The 16,514-nt window shown below is 39.0% G+C and overlaps 1 protein-coding gene across 5 annotated transcripts in view; it reads right to left on the reverse strand.

Moving 5' to 3' along the window:
* Window positions 1-16,514, reverse strand: part of TTC28 (tetratricopeptide repeat domain 28) — a 578,341-nt gene that overhangs the window by 339,181 nt on the left and 222,646 nt on the right. Inside the window, exon 1 of one of the 5 annotated variants that reach the window (XM_061385221.1) lies at window positions 12,578-14,789. The exons of the other annotated variants lie outside the window; for them this stretch is intronic. Within the exon in view, the coding sequence (XP_061241205.1) occupies window positions 12,578-12,616 (39 nt within the window). The 5' untranslated portion in view covers window positions 12,617-14,789. Of the gene's footprint in view, window positions 1-12,577; window positions 14,790-16,514 lie in introns of those variants that run through there. 5 annotated transcript variants of the gene reach the window in all.

Raw genomic sequence — 16,514 nt, forward strand, 5'->3', positions numbered from 1 at the left:
TCTTCAAAGAAAAAGCATTAGAGAAGGGAATAGACTAGGGATGAAGAATTTGGGATCTGGTCCCAACTCCACCATTGATTGGCTCTGTGGTCTTAGGCTCACAAAAACTCACAAACCTCTCTTTATCAAAGACTCAAAACCAGTGCAATAGAAAGTAGCTGACCTTTTTGATTCAACATACTGTGAGGAATGAATAAGCCTATCTTAGAGGCTTATTATAAACCTAAAAGAGACAAAATATGTAAAGTTCCTGGTACAAGATCAGCATCCAGCACTATTGGTTCCCCTCCGTTCCAAAACAAGGATTCAAGGATGGAGCTGCCTTGTTAGTAGACGGTGCCTTCCTGTCTGCTGCATTTTAGTAACCTGGCATTTTCACTCTGATGATATTTTTTTTGTGGTATCCTACAAATGTTGGTATAGAGGGTGATTCATCATGTAAACTAAAATCACTGCTTGCAAGTAAATGCAAACTGAAAATTACAGAGAGAACAGAGGTTTAAAAATGTACTTAAAAATAATAAAAACTCAAGTGAAGTCACTTAATCCAATATTTTATTGGAAATTGGACCACCTCCAATTCTCTTAAGGGTACCCACAGTTTGGTAACCAGATGTTCATACTGTTCTTCTGCCAAAGAAAACTTCAGGATTCAAAGACTATTTTTTCCTTTAAAAACTATATTTATATCTCAAAACATGTATTTCTCTGATACCTTAACAGAGTAGACTAAAAACAAAGTATCCCTTCGATCTCCACGTTACTCTAAGGTACATTTGATGTGCACTGGCAGGAGGCACTGGAGAAGAGAAAGGGCCTATCCATTATTTGAATAAAGAATAAAATAGACACCAGTAGACAGCCAGCCTGACATTCAGATTCACAGCTGAAAGGTAAGCATTAGAAGCAGCCCAGACCCAACAAGAACTTAATTATTTTATTATAACTAGCAAGATGAGCTTTATTAAGGGACAGGCACAGTAGTGATGAAGCAACGTGGCTGCTGGTACAATCCAACCTATCAAAAGGAATAAAGTAAACCATCATCCAAACCAACCAAATATCAGATTAAAATAAATTCTCTGCAATTTCCCTCAAGACACAAATATGAATATCCTAATCCACAGTATCAGAGTAGCAATTATGACAACTATACCAAGGCATTTTATTACTCTCTGCTAGACTTGGCTAGATCTCTGAGCTGCTTTCATCATCAGTTGAGTATTCCCTGAACCCCAAAGCTGTTTCTGACAGAAATGAGGCACAGCAAATATGATATTCATTTTGTGCCATCCTCAAAGTACAGATAACAGAACAGAGTAAATTTGATTCTTTGACAGGATTATCTATGGGCCTGACCTTTTGTAACTGCTTCTAAGTTCATCAGCTAACCAATAAGTAAATGAGCAAATGAACAGGAGAGTTGGAATGCATGACTGTTAGACCAAACCCATATCATTGTGCAAATACCTCCAATTTAAAATCTTAATTATCAAAGGAATATGACAGCTAACCTAGACCAAATAGATACACAAGTGGCTATAGCAAATGACTATATTAATATCAGATAAAGTAGACTTGAAAACAAAGAGATAAAAAGGACATTTCATTATTACAAAAGGGAAAATTCATCAGAAAGACATTACTGTAATGTGTATGCACCCATCTAACAGAACTTCAAAATGCAGGAAACTATCTATTCTTTCTGTCACTACTTCATCTCCCACTTTCCTGAATCCTCTCCATGAAAATGTCCCTAAGCAAGATCACCAGTGACATCCATACTGTCAAATCCATTGATCAATTCTCATTTCATCTTACTTGACCCTACCACTTCCTTTTCCCTTTGGACTGAAGGACTCCATTTTCTCTCCATTCTTCTAAAATCTACCATCTTTTCAATTAGGAAGTGCATTAGGCAAAAGACTGGATACAGAAACAACAGTTGGAATAATTTATTTATTGACCTTTTTTCCTTGGTTTCCTTTCCTGGTTTCTGATTGTGCTTTTCTAAATATTCTACCCCAATATGTACCTGGTTTTGACTTCTTCTCTATTATGCCTATTGCTTTACTTATGCACTTTCTTTGATGAAAATGACATTGTTTAATTTGAAATACTTTCCTTTGCCCACAGTGGTGATGTGTTTATCCTAAATTGTCCACACCCCCTTATCTACCTCCATTTACAGTGTGTGGTTTTAGCATAACTGACCATTGTTAAAACCTGCAAATCTCAAGTTTATAACTACAGTAAATTCCAAATGTGTATTCAAATCTCCACTTAGATGTCTAATAGGCGTCAAATCTGCAATCTTAATTCCAACCTCCCTTCCCCCTTTTCAATAAATGGCTCAGGCCAAATAACTTAGCTCCATTCTCTCTCTCGTAGCCCCATATCCAATCTTTCAGGAAGTTCAGTTAGTTCTATTTTCAAAAAAAGATCCAGAACCCAACCATTACTTACCATTCCTTCACTACCACCTTGGTCCAAGCCTGCCTATTGGCCTCATGGCCCTGAAGCCCATATAGCCTATTCTCCATATAGCAGTTAGGATGATCCTTTTGAGCACTAGTCTGAACATGTCTTTACTTTGCTCAAAACCCTCTGATTTTCTTCCCTTATAGTAAAATCCTAATTCCTTACCATGGCCTTCAAACCTTACATGATCAGCGGCCCCCCTCAACAACCTCTTTGACCGCATCAGAAATTCTACCATTACAGCATTCATTCCCTCCAGCCAAACTGTCCTCCTTCCTCTTCTGTGAGTACACCAAGAACAATTCCTGCCATGGGTCTTTAACCCTGATGGTCCCTTTGCCTGGACTTCTCTTTTTTTTATTTCCCAAAACCACATGGCTTTTCCCTTTACTTCTTCCAGGTCTTTGTTCATACATCACTTTTTAAGAAATTCATCTGACAATTGGATAGTGCATCCGTATGAAGATATTCTCTCAATTAAATGAGTATCTTCAGCATTTTCTCTCCCTTATTACCCTCATCCCATTAGTATCTAATTTCTTTCAAATGTGCATCCATTACATCTTCTTCACATCTCTCCATTTCCACGAGTTCAGCCTCCATCATATAGCTTCTGCAACAGGCTCACCAGTACTCTTTCTGTATCCAATCTCTTGTCTAATGCACTTAATAAGTGGAAAGATGTCTAATGCACTTAATAAGTGGACTTTAAAAATTAGACAGATACAGACTTTCCTTGAGCAGTCAATTACCAGCTATGTGACTTTGAACAAATCATGTGAAATTTTCAGGGTTTCAGTTTGCTCATTTGTAAATGGAACTAATAAAACCTACTTTAAAAATTTTTACAGACTTTATTTTTTAAAACAGTGTTAAGTTCACAGCAAAACTGAGCAGAAGGTACAGAGAGTTTCCACATACTCCATATGAACTCCATAGTTCATATATATGAACTTCTGCTCGTATATAATACCTACTTATCAGGACTACCGTGAGTAAAAAAAATAAGAATACAAAGCATGCAATGATGGTCACAATGTACATAGCAGACACTCAACTATGACAAGGATTTTTTTCCTTTCCAAACTCTGATCATATATTCCCTGGTTCAAAATTTTAACTGACTTACCACTGTGTGTGTTAGTCACTCAGTCGTGTCCAACTCTATGCGACCCCATGGACTGTAGCCCACCAGGCTTCTCTGTCCATGGGATTCTCTAGGCAAGAATACTAGAGTGGATTGCCATGCCCTTCTCCAGGGGATCTTCCCGATCCAGGGATCAAATCCAGGTCTCCTGCACTGCAGGCGGATTCTTTACCATCTGAACCACAAGGCTTACCAGTATATACAGATAAATCAAATTTTTCAGTATGGTATCCAAAGACTTCCACAACTTGGCTCCAACCTAGTTTTCCAACTTTATCTTTTATTTAATACACCTATCTACTAGCCCCCATGCAAATTCTACTCCACCCACAACTCTACTTGCTATTTTTTAATCACATTCAGCATTTTCCTACATCTATTCTTTGCCCCACCACTGCCAAAAATACTTTTCTCTCCCAGTATGTCTGCCAAAATCTTGCGATCTTTCTAAGCCTGGCTCAAATTCCATTTTTTATAAGAAGATATCCATAGCTTTACCAGTTGGCATTTATTTCTCTTTCTCCTGTATGTTCATGTTACTTTGTTTATGCCTCTTTTCCCATTCTCTCCTGATGAGCAGGGACCACATTTTATTCAGTAATTAGCACAGTGCTGTGCAATACTCGGCATTCAGAAAAATCTGTTGGATTGAATCGAACATGTCGATTACAAAATCACAAGTTACTTAACATTAGAGGAGAAAACTAGAGATCCATCCCTAGAATATTCATCTTCGAATGAGTACTTGGTCAAATGTAAGTATTCATTCTATACTAGGATTCTACGAAGACTTCTACTTTGAGAACTTTTTAAAAAATGCCTTGGGGTGAAAAGGAAGAAGGGAATAAGTACAGGGAAGGAGAATGCTAAATATCTAAGAGCTATGGAACCTTAAAAATTGTATAACTCCTCAGAAGAATGAGGTTAAATGTTTTTATTTAGCTTCACCCAGAAAGTCAGAGAGTTAAAATAAGAAACTAAAATCAACTTGTCCCTGAATCTCTTTCTGAAGTATGCTTTCCCCATCTCTAAGTTCCTAGAACAATTATGTTCACATTACTCATCTGATAATCATATCCTGCATTTTGTTACAATTGCAGTATTTCCTTGAGCCATTTTTAAATCTTTCATCACTGAACTTTAATTCTCATATTCTCAATTAGATAATCAACTCCAAAGAAGTACAGTTCATATCTTGCACTTTTACAGTCTTTTCTGCTACAACACATTTCCACAATACCACAGAGCTCATGTCAATAGAGTGTGGAAATCGTATGTAATTTTTTTCTTAGGCAAGAAGCGCTGGAATAGTAGAACAGAATTACAGTCTTCAGAAGGAAAGGTAAAATGGCTTCAGCAAATCTGCTATACTGACAAGGCCCTTTGCTCTACTTAAGGAAAATGAAAAGTGAATGCCTGCATACAGGCTAAGAGAGGTGTAATTCCTAATTCTCATCTCAGGGCAGGTCTTACTTCCTTCTGTGCTCCTTAATGGCAACCCCATTGGCTCAGGGCTCCACTTTCAAATGCATTATCTCACATTTCTGCAAGTCAGCATTTTTTACTCTTTTTTAGTGCATTTTTAATATCTATGGCAACTTCCACCCATACTGAGCTATCTGCCTGGGCTGTCCAACCTACTGTTTTTTTGGTTCCATGGTTCAAAGTGGCGTGTGTGTGTGTGTGTTTAGTCACTCAGTCATGTCTAACTCTTTGTGACGCTAAAGGACTGCAGCTCGCCAGACTCCTCTGTCCATGGGATTTTCCTGGCAAGAATACTGGAGTGGGTTGCCATTTCCTCCTCCAGTGGATCCAGACCCAGGGGTCAATCTGGCGTCTCTTGCATCTCCTGCATTGCAGGCAGATTCTTTACTGCTAAGCCACCTGGGAAGCCCATAGATTTCGAGTAATCTACATCTAGCCCTATTTTTTTCCCCAAATCTCTATTATTTTATACATATACATACATATACATACACACACATATGCATAGATAGTATGTTATGGTAAAATACATGATTATCCAAGGTCATTAACACGTTACCTTGAATATAACAGTTATAGGTTATTGCATTTAATTCTGAAAACATCTGTATTTTTCCATTGTTCACATGATCTTAAATCTAAAATCCACTTTCTGGGGTTCCTAATACCCTTCAGCCCCACAAGGAGTCCTTCATTCCCTGCTAAGGTGTCTATTATTACACGAAAATCACTACTTAAACTAAACCACTTCTGCTAATATAACATTCAACTTACTATTGTAAAAAGATCTAATCTGTAATGCCATCAGTATGACTCTCAAACCCCAATAAATGATGTGACCTCTCTGTTCGGTGATGCTAAACTTCTAGACACAATGAATGGAAAAGCAGAGACAAATAGGCTGTTTTCTATTCACTTTCACAGCTGCTTGGGCTACTGCCCAATCTCCATAATGAGGGTGGTCTCTTGCTTTGTTTTTATGAAACCAAGAGCATATAGAACACATAGCATTTCAATATGCAGCCTTCCGGATATTATATTGTCCCCAATTGCTTGATATTTTGCCTTTCTCCTCAGGATAGTCAGAAACACATTGAAGCTATAACAGTAACTATGACTTCTACTGAATCAGCTTAAACAATCTACTTACTGTCAACAAGATGAATAACCAACTGATCATTTTAAGTGAAAGTCTCCACACTTGGATCTTTGGGACATGAGTTTCAATTAAAACACTTGGACATGAGTAGTATATTGTATTATATCCCCAACCAGGCCTGATGACACTCCTTTAAACCAGTTTAGGGGTGTGCACATATATGTGCATACCTTCACATATATAGCAACATGATTTGTTTCCAACACACACGCATTATCTTCCACACATAACTCAAGGAGAGAGAAGAAACCAATCTTCCCTCCTTCCTTCCTCACTCCTTTCCTCTTTCTTCTTGAGGGAGGTGGGTGTGGTGCCAGAAAACATTTTCCTATGTAAAACAGCAACAATCCCAATGTTCACTGTTATTGTGTATTTATATAAACCCTGTGTAAACAATCCCCATGTCCTTGTAGGGCTATTTCATCCCTGACATATGATGCTCAACCAAATTATTTACATTACAAAATATATTCAAACAAAAGCAACATTTTTAAACCAAGGCCTAACCACCATTTGGATGTGAACGGTGGCTTATCTTTCATCAAAGCAGGAAAAATCAGAAAAGGCACTGATAAATGTCATGTTTCTTAGAATCTGAAAAATATTCACAAATTATGGCTAATACAAATAAGAAATCACTTTCAAGTTATGTTCTTAGGCCCTAAATTCTAAAGTTCTAAAATATCAGCTTGAAGGTACTTTAAAGATCAGATATTCCAACCACCTCATTTTCACATGAGAAAATTAAACCTTATAGCGAGGAAGTGAGCAATACAAGGGCACAATGCCAGAACTGTGCACTGATTCTTGAGCACCATTAACGCCTCTTTTCACAGTTTAAAACAATTATTTTAAAACATATTTTGATTTTGTCTTTTTTTTACTTTTTAATTTAAATTTATTTTAATTGGAGACTAATTACTTTACAATATTGTATTGGTTTTGCCATAAGTCAACATGAATCTGCCACAGGTGTACACGTGTTTCCCATCCTAAACCCCCCTCTCACCTCCCTCCCCATACCATCCCTCTGGGTCATCCCAGTGCACCAGCCCCAAGCATCCTGTAACCTGCATCAAACCTGGACTGGCGATTCATTTCCTATATAATATTATACATGTTTCAATGCCATTCTCCCAAATCCTCCCACCCTCTCCCTCTCCCACAGAGTCCAAAAGACTGTTCTATACATCTGTGTCTCTTTTGCTGTCTCACATACAGGATTATCGTTACCATCTTTCTAAATTCCATATATATGCATTAGTATACTGTATTGGTGTTTTTCTTTCTGGCTTACTTCACTCTGTATAATAGGCTCCAGTTTCATCCACCTCATTAGAACTGATTCAAATGCATTCTTTTTAATGGCTGAGTAATACTCCATTGTGTATATGTACCACGGCTTTCTTATCCATTCATCTGCTGATGGACATCTAGATTGCTTCCATGTCCTGGCTATTATAAACAGTGCTGCGATGAACATTGGGGTACACATGTCTCTTTCAATTCTGGTTTCCTCGGTGTGTATGCCCAGCAGTGGGACTGCTGGGTCATATGGCAGTTTCATTTCCAGTTTTTTAAGGAATCTCCAAACTGTTCTCCATAGTGGCTGTACTAGTTTGCATTCCCACCAACAGTGTAAGAGGGTTCCCTTTTCTGCACACCCTCTCCAGCATTTATTGCTTGCAGACTTTTGGATAGCAGCCATTGTGACTGGTGTGAAATGGTACCTCATAGTGGTTTTGATTTGCATTTCTCTGATAATGAATGATGTTGAGCATCTTTTCATGTGTCTGTTAGCCATCTGTATGTCTTCTTTGAAGAAATGTCTGTTTAGTTCTTTGGCCCAATTTTTGATTGGGTCGTTTATTTTTCTGGAATTGAGCTGCAGGAGTTGCTTGTATATTTTTGAGATTAGTTGTTTGTCGGTTGCTTCATTTGCTATTATTTTCTCCCATTCTGAAGGCTGCCTTTTCACCTTGCTTATAGTTTCCTTTGTTGTGCAGAAGCTTTTAATTTTAATTAGGTCCCATTTATTTTTGCTTTTATTTCCAATATTCTGGGAGGTGGGTCATAGAGGATACTGCTGTGATTTATGTTGTAAAGTGTTTTGCCTATGTTCTCCTCTAGGAGTATTATAGTTTCTGGTCTTACATTTAGATCTTTAATCCATTTTGAGTTTATTTCTGTGTATGGTGTTAGAAAGTGTTCTAGTTTCATTCTTTTACAAGTGGTTGACCAGTTTTCCCAGCACCACTTGTTAAAGAGATTGTCTTTTCTCCATTGTATATTCTTGCCTCCTTTGTAAAAGATAAGGTGTCTATAGGTGTGTGGATTTATCTTTGGGCTTTCTATTTTGTTCCATTGATCTATATTTCTGTCTTTGTGCCAGAACCATACTGTCTTGATGACTGTGGCTCTGTAGTAGAGCCTGAAGTCAGGCAAGTTGATTCCTCCAGTTCCATTCTTCTTTCTCAAGATTGCTTTGGCTAGTCGAGGTTTTTGTATTTCCATACAAATTGTGAAATTATTTCTTCTAGCTCTGTGAAAAATACCATTGGTAGCTTGATAGGGATTGCATTGAATCTACAGATTGCTTTGGGTAGTATACTCATTTTCACTATATTGATTCTTCCGATCCATGAACATGGTATATTTCTCCATCTATTAGTGTCCTCTTTGATTTCTTTCACCAGTGTTTTATAGTTTTCTCTATATAGGTTATTTTAAAACACATTTTGAAGTAAACTGAAAATGTTATTGACAGAAACCTTTTGCAGGCTTCTAAAATATATATGCTAATTTAACACCCCACTCCAGTACTCTTGCCTGGAGAATCCCATGGACGGAGGAGCCTGGTGGTCTGCAGTCCATGGGGTCGCTAAGAGTCGGACACGACTGAGCGACTTCGGTTCGGTTCAGTCGCTCAGTGGTGTCCAACTCTGCAACCCCATGAATCACAGCACACCAGGCCTTCCTGTCCATCACCAACTCCTGGAGTTCACTCAGACTCACGTCCATCGAGTCAGTGATGCCATCCAGCCATCTCATCCTCTGTCATCCCCTTCTCCTGCCCCCAATCCCTCCCAGCATCAGTCTTTTCCAATGAGTCAACTCTCTGCATGAGGTGGCCAAAGTACTGGAGTTTCAGCTTCAGCATCATTCCCTCCAAAGAAATCCCAAGGCTGATCTCCTTCAGAATGGACTGGTTGGATCTCCTTGCAGTCCAAGGGACTCTCAAGAGTCTTCTCCAACACCACAGTTCAAAAGCATCAAATCTTTGGCACTCAGTCTTCCGCACAGTCCAACTCTCACATCCATACATGACCACTGGAAAAACCATAGCCTTGACTAGACAGACCTTTTGTTGGCAAAGTAACGTCTCTGCTTTTTAATATGCTGTCTAGGTTGGTCATAACTTTCCAAGGAGTAAGCGTCTTTTAATTTCATGGCTGCAGTCACCATCTGCAGTGATTCTGGAGCCCCAAAAAATAAAGTCTGACACTGTTTCCACTGTTTCCCCATCTATTTCCCATGAAGTGATGGGACCAGATGCCATGATCATTTTCTGAATGTCGGGCTTCAAGCCAACTTTTTCACTCTCCACTTTCACTTTCATCAAGAGGCTTTTTAGTTTCTCTTCACTTTCTGCCATAAGGGTGGTGTCATCTGCATATCTGAGGTTATTGAGATTTCTCCCGGCAATCTTGATTCCAGCTCGTGTTTCTTCCAGTCCAGCATTTCTCATGATGTACTCTGCACAGAAGTTAAATAAGCAGGGTGATAATACACAGCCTTGACGTACTCCTTTTCCTATTTGGGACCAGTCTGTTGTTCCATGTCCAGTTCTAACTGTTGGTTCCTGACCTGCATATAGATTTCTCAAGAGGCAGGTCAGGTGGTCTGATATTCCCATCTCTTTCAGAATTTTCCACAGTTTATTGTGATCCACACAGTCAAAGGCTTTGGCATAGTCAATAAAGCAGAAATAGATGTTTTTCTGGAACTCTCTTGCTTTTTCCATGATCCAGCGGATGTTGGCAATTTGATCTCTGGTTCCTCTGCCTTTTCTAAAACCAGCTTGAACATCAGGAAGTTCATGGTTCATGTATTGCTGAAGCCTGGCTTGGAGAATTTTGAGCATTACTTTACTAGAATGTGAGATGAGTGCAATTGTGTGGTAGTTTGAGGATTCTTTGGCATTGCCTTTCTTTGGGATTGGAATGAAAACTGACCTTTTCCAGTCCTGTCTGAGCAACTTCACTTTCACTTTTCACTTGCATGCATTGGAGAAGGAAATGGCAACCCACTCTACTGTTCTTGCCTGGAGAATCCCAGGGCAATCCCAGGGGGAGCCTGGTGGGCTGCTGTCTATGGGGTCGCACAGAGTAGGACACGACTGAAGTGATTTAGCAGCAGCAGCAGCACCTGCACTTAGTCAACTATTTTCTTCTTATAAATTGTTTCATATTTCTTAACACCAAGATGACATTCCCCTGCAACTCCAAACAATTTTGGTAGTCTTTTCCATCTATTGGGATGTGCTCAAAAAAGATATGCTACATTAAATATTTATTTAAGTAGAATCACTAGTGAGGCAAATTCACTGGGAAAACAACAAATTAATAGTAACAGTAAGCAGTTAAGTTAAGGCACTATAATAAGTGCTTTACATTTATTACCTAATTTAGGCCTTATCAACCCTAGGAGGTGGGCATTATTAGTATTATCATTTTATAGATGAAGAAATTAAAGCACAGAGATAAAATACCCAGGATTGACTATCAATTAGTAAACTCCAGAACAGGTATTCTAGCCTCTGAGTCCATGCTCTTAACCACTGTACTACAGGGCCTCTCTAAAAGGAAATCATACATTTCAAAAAGAAAATAATTTCTTGATTAGCTGAAAGCTGAAAGATTAACTAGACTATATTATCTCATAGAATGATAAAATTTTCAAGCTCAAAAAAAACCCAGAAGTCACTAGTCCAAGTCTTTCATTTTAAACACAAAGAAACTGACATTCAAAGAGGTTAAGTGATTTGTCCAAGGTCACACAGTTTTTGGCGGTAGAAACTATTTGTCATTACAGTCTAGTATTATTCCTCATTGTTCTCTTCTGCTAACATACAAGCTAGAGAAAGTACTATCTAAAGTAGCAATAACTACCTATCAGATAAAGAGTCTAAAGGGAAAACTTGACTTTGGGGAAGTAGAATTTCCAAAGAGTGACACATCAAAGAAAAAGTATGTATGTAATCTGGTGATTACATGTTCCACAAATAGGCAGAACAGATTTTACTAGTTCGAAGAAGGCCAAAGTTACATTATGTCTTAGAAAATAAGAGATTTTGCTAGTATTGATTGTTCCTAACTGAACATGGCCCAAACTGAGGTCCAGCAGACAGTAAAAGCAGTCCACTGGCTGTTCTCACTTGGCCACAGAGCTCAACTTGTAGGACTGTTAACTCTCAGTTATCAGTTTGTGGATGCAAGTGTTGAACAAAGCCTACTGTGGCCATTCAGATCATTTCCTTCTCCCCCTCTTTTTTAATGAAGCCACAAATTCAGTGGAGCCTGGAGATTTAAATTCTAATCATTTTCCCTTTGCCCTTTAACACTGGTGCTCCCAAGGGAACCTTTACTTCCAAGCATTACTATTCTAGGCCCCTGAATCAATAACCCACAGGTCTAAAAGGCAAGAACGCCAAGTAAATGCTGTTCTCTCTCTCCCTCCCCATCCCAATTAAAGCAAATGAAATTTATAAGGCTGTGGAAGAGCCTCCAATAGACATACTATCATAATAAAAACCACTTAGAACATCTCGAATCAGACTAAACAAAATGCTGCATTCTACTAGCACACAGCAGCCACGCAGTAATCCAGCTGACTACATTTAGGAAGAATGCATAGGTTTCCTCTCAAAAGAGGGAACCTAAATCTGGTTGTCTTTTTGTCCCTGCTCCCCATCCAAATCTATCAGAAGCACCCGGCACTCCCCTTGTTCCTGTGCACAGGATGAGATCTACCAGCAGACAGCTCGGTCTCTGCATTATCGATATACCACTTTGCACAAAGGATGTTGCTGGTTCTGCAGCAAACCAATCCAACGTTAAGAATAAAAATAATTTTAAATTTCAATTTAATGCATATTTATTGACTATTTTTAATATACCAAACATTGAGTTATATGCTGGGAACAAAATAAAGGAAGAATATTCAGTCCCTAGTTCCAATAATCTTACTAACTAATAAGGCAAAGACACAAGTGGGCAGACAAAAATCTAACAAAAATTACTTACAGTTATATAACTCTTCATAACTTTATAAAATTTTTGCATTTTTTATGAAATGCTTGCATCTTTCATAGTTCACTGATCCCCACAACAGTCCTGAGGTAGGTAAGACAGTTCTAACTACTCCTCTTTACAGATGAAAGTACAAATACAGAGTAGAGAACTGCTATGAATAAAAGGCAAGAGGAATAACACAGCACAAAGCTAGTGCCAAAGAAACAGCATATTTAATGAAACCACAAATAGTGCTGCATCATGATCATATGAGAGAGCTCAGTCTGGCAGTGAAGAGCTCCAACAACAAAACAGCGCTCAAAGAGTGACGACTTAAGTATTATACCAACCAAAGATGTTTTTTATAGGTGCCAGGACCATGTGATGCTCTAATTCTAACTCTACTGAACTGCTACTGACTTGTTTAATGCTGTTTTGAGATTTTAGTCTCTTCAATTATGTCACCAAAACACCATTTTTAAAATTTGCCACAAATCTATATATATTTTTTTAATGTGCCACAAATATAAAAAGCTGACAAACATCGACTAAAAAACACAGAGGAAATAAGCAGTGGTATAAAACAGAGTTTTTGATCTCTCATTCACTGTTCTTTCCACTATAAAATATAGCCTCTCAGACTGTACAAGGAAATCCAGGTCACACAAACTTCCCTTTGGAAAAGACTCCTTTAATTATCCAGAGGGCTTTCAGTCTAGGACTCCTGCATAAATCCCACATTTCAGGTAGCTGCAAAATTGATCCCTGGGTCCCACACATCCCCAGAATTTGTAAACCAAGCTGTAACATCTTTTTTTTTTTTTTGATGTATAGTTGATTTACAATATTATGTTAATTTCTACTATATAGCAAAGTGACTCAGTAATACACATATATACATTCTTTTTCATATTCTTTTCCATTATGCTTTATTTATGGCTGTTGTTCCCTGTGCTATACAGTAGGACTTTGTTGTTCACCCATTCTAAATGTAATAGTTTGCATCTACTAACCTCAAATACCCGATCCTTCCCTCCACCTCTCCCCTACCCCATTGGCAACCACAAGTCTGTTCTGTATGCCTGTAAGTCTATTTCTGTTTTGTGGACAGGTTCATTTGTGCCATACTTTATACTGCACATATAAGTTACATCATATGCTATTTGTCTTTCTCTGTCTGACTTATCTCACTTAGTATGATAATCTCTTCTTCCATCCATGTTGCTGCAAATGACAATATTTCATTCTATTTTTATGGCTGAGTAACATTCCATTGTATATTATACACCATACCTTCTTCATCCATTCATCTATTGATGGAGATTTAGGTTGTTTCCCCGTCCTGGCTATTGTGAATAGTGCTGCTAAAAACACAGGGGTGTATGTATCTTTTTAAATTATAGTTTTATTTCGATATATCAGGTCTGAACATCTTAAAGGCACCTAGACCAGGCTGGACACCCCGCAGCCCAGTTCAGACCCATGGGCCCCAAGACTAAATGGCTCCAGAAACATAAGTACTGTCAGGAACAATGTAAATCTTGTCAGGCGAGCACACAGGCCCCCAACCAACTCCAAACCAAAGATGATCTGGTATGTACATAAAAAGGCCACCTGAGAACTATGAAGCTCAGTGGGTACAGTGGACCCATGGGAGTGCTCAGAAGAGACGGTGAAACAGGGTAAAAAGAGAAAAAAATGGGAGAGGGAGAAGGAAAATGTGGGAACAAGAACACAAACTGTGGGCATAAACAAGAGATGGATATTATCAATGCGCAGCCCCTACAGTCAGCTTCTCATAGTGTGGACCCGTGGCCACGCTGAGGGTGGCTCTAGTGTATAAGGCATGTCTCCTCCCTAAACACCACGGCCCATAAATGCAAGCCAAGTGTATCTGGGGCTCAACCAAAGAAACGTTGCTTTGTTCTAACACTGGAGGAAATATCTGCTGTATTAACATTATTAACCTCTAACATGACATTTTTAGAGGGATTTTTGTCAAGGTCAGTCAGTCAGTCAGTTCAGTCACTCAGTCGTGTCTGACTCTTTGCAATCCCATGAATCGCAACACGCCAGGCCTCCCTGTCCATCACCAACTCCCGGAGTTTACTCAAACTCATGTCCATTGAGTCAGTGATGCCATCCAGCCATCTCATCCTCTGTCGTCCCCTTCTCCTCCTGCCCCCAATCCCTCCCAGCATCAGGGTCTTTTCCAATAAGTCAACTCTTCGCATGAGGTGGCCAAAGTATTAGAGTTTCAGCTTTAGCATCACTCCTTCAATGAAAACCCAGGACTGATCTCCTTTAAAATGGACAGGCTGGATCTCTTTGCAGTCCGAGGGACTCTCAAAGAGTCTTCTCCAACACCACAGTTCAAAAGCATCCATTCTTCGGCACTCAGCTTTCTTCACAGTCCAACTCTCACATCCATACATGACCACTGGAAAAACCATAGCCTTGACTAGATGGACCTTTGTTGGCAAAGTAATGTCTCTGCTTTTTAATATGCTATCTAGGGTGGTCATAACTTTCCTTCCAAGCAGTAAGCATCTTTTAATTTCATGGCTGCAGTCACCATCTGCAGTGATTTTGGAGCCCCCAAAAATAAATCTGACAGTGCTTCCACTGTTTCCCCATCTATTTCCCATGAAGTGATGGGACCAGATGCCATGATCTTAGCTTTCTGAATGTTGAGCTTTAAGCCAACTTTTTTACTCTCCTCTTTCACTTTCATCAAGAGGCTTTTTAATTCCTCTTCACTTTCTGCCATAAGGGTGGTATCATCTGCATGTCTGAGGTTATTGATATTTCTCCCGGCAACCCTGATTCCAGCTTGTGCTTCTTCCAACCCAGGGTTTCTCATGATGTACTCTGCATATAAGTTAAATAAGCAGGGTGACAATATACAGCCTTGACATACTCCTTTCCCTATTTGGAACCAGTCTATTTACATTATTTCATTTTTCACTTTAGGTCTTAACTCTGGAACCTACTGCCCAAGTAATATGTATTTAGGTAGCTTGAATGGTTCTATGAAGACCTACAAGACCTTTTAGAACTAACACCCAAAAAAGATGTTCTTTTCATTATAGGGGACTGGAATGTAAAAGTAGGAAGTCAAGAAACACCTGAAGTAACCGGAAAATTTGGCCTTGGAGTACGGAATGAAGCAGAGCAAAGGCTAATAGAGTTTTGCCAAGAGAATGCACTGGTCATATCAAACACTCTCTTTCAACAACACAAGAGAAGACTCTACACATGGACATCACCAGATGGTCAACACCGAAATCAGACTGATTATATTCTTTGCAGCCAAAGATGGAGAAGCTACTTACAGTCAGCAAAAACAAGACCAGGAGCTGACTGTGGCTCAGATCATGAACTCCTTATTGCCAAATTCAGACTTAAATTAAAGAAAACAGGGAAAACCACTAGACCATTCAGGTATGACCTAAATCAAATCCCTTATGATTATACAGTGGAAGTGAGAAATAGGTTTAAGGGGCTAGATCTGATAGACAGAGTGCCTGATGAACTATGGGCGGAGGTTCGTAACATTATACAGGAGAGAGGGATCATGACCATCCCCATGGAAGAGAAATACAAAAAAGCAAAATGGCTGTCTAAGGAGGCCTTACAAAGAGCTGTGAAAAGAAGAGAAGTGAAAAGCAAAGGAGAAAAGGAAAGATATAAGCATCTGAATGCAGAGTTCCAAAGAACAGAAAGGAGAGATAAGAAAGCCTTCCTCAGCAATCAATGCAAAGAAATAGAGGAAAACAACAGAATGGGAAAGACTAGAGATCTCTTCAAGAAAATCAGAGATACCAAGGGAACATTTCATGCAAAGATGAGCTCGATAAAGGACAGAAATGGTATGGACCTAACAGAAGCAGAAGATATTAAGAAGAGATGGCAAGAATACACAGAAGAACTGTACAAAAAAGATCTT

Source organism: Bos javanicus, chromosome 17 (assembly GCF_032452875.1).
Source record: "Bos javanicus breed banteng chromosome 17, ARS-OSU_banteng_1.0, whole genome shotgun sequence".
Taxonomy (NCBI): Eukaryota; Metazoa; Chordata; class Mammalia; order Artiodactyla; family Bovidae; genus Bos; species Bos javanicus.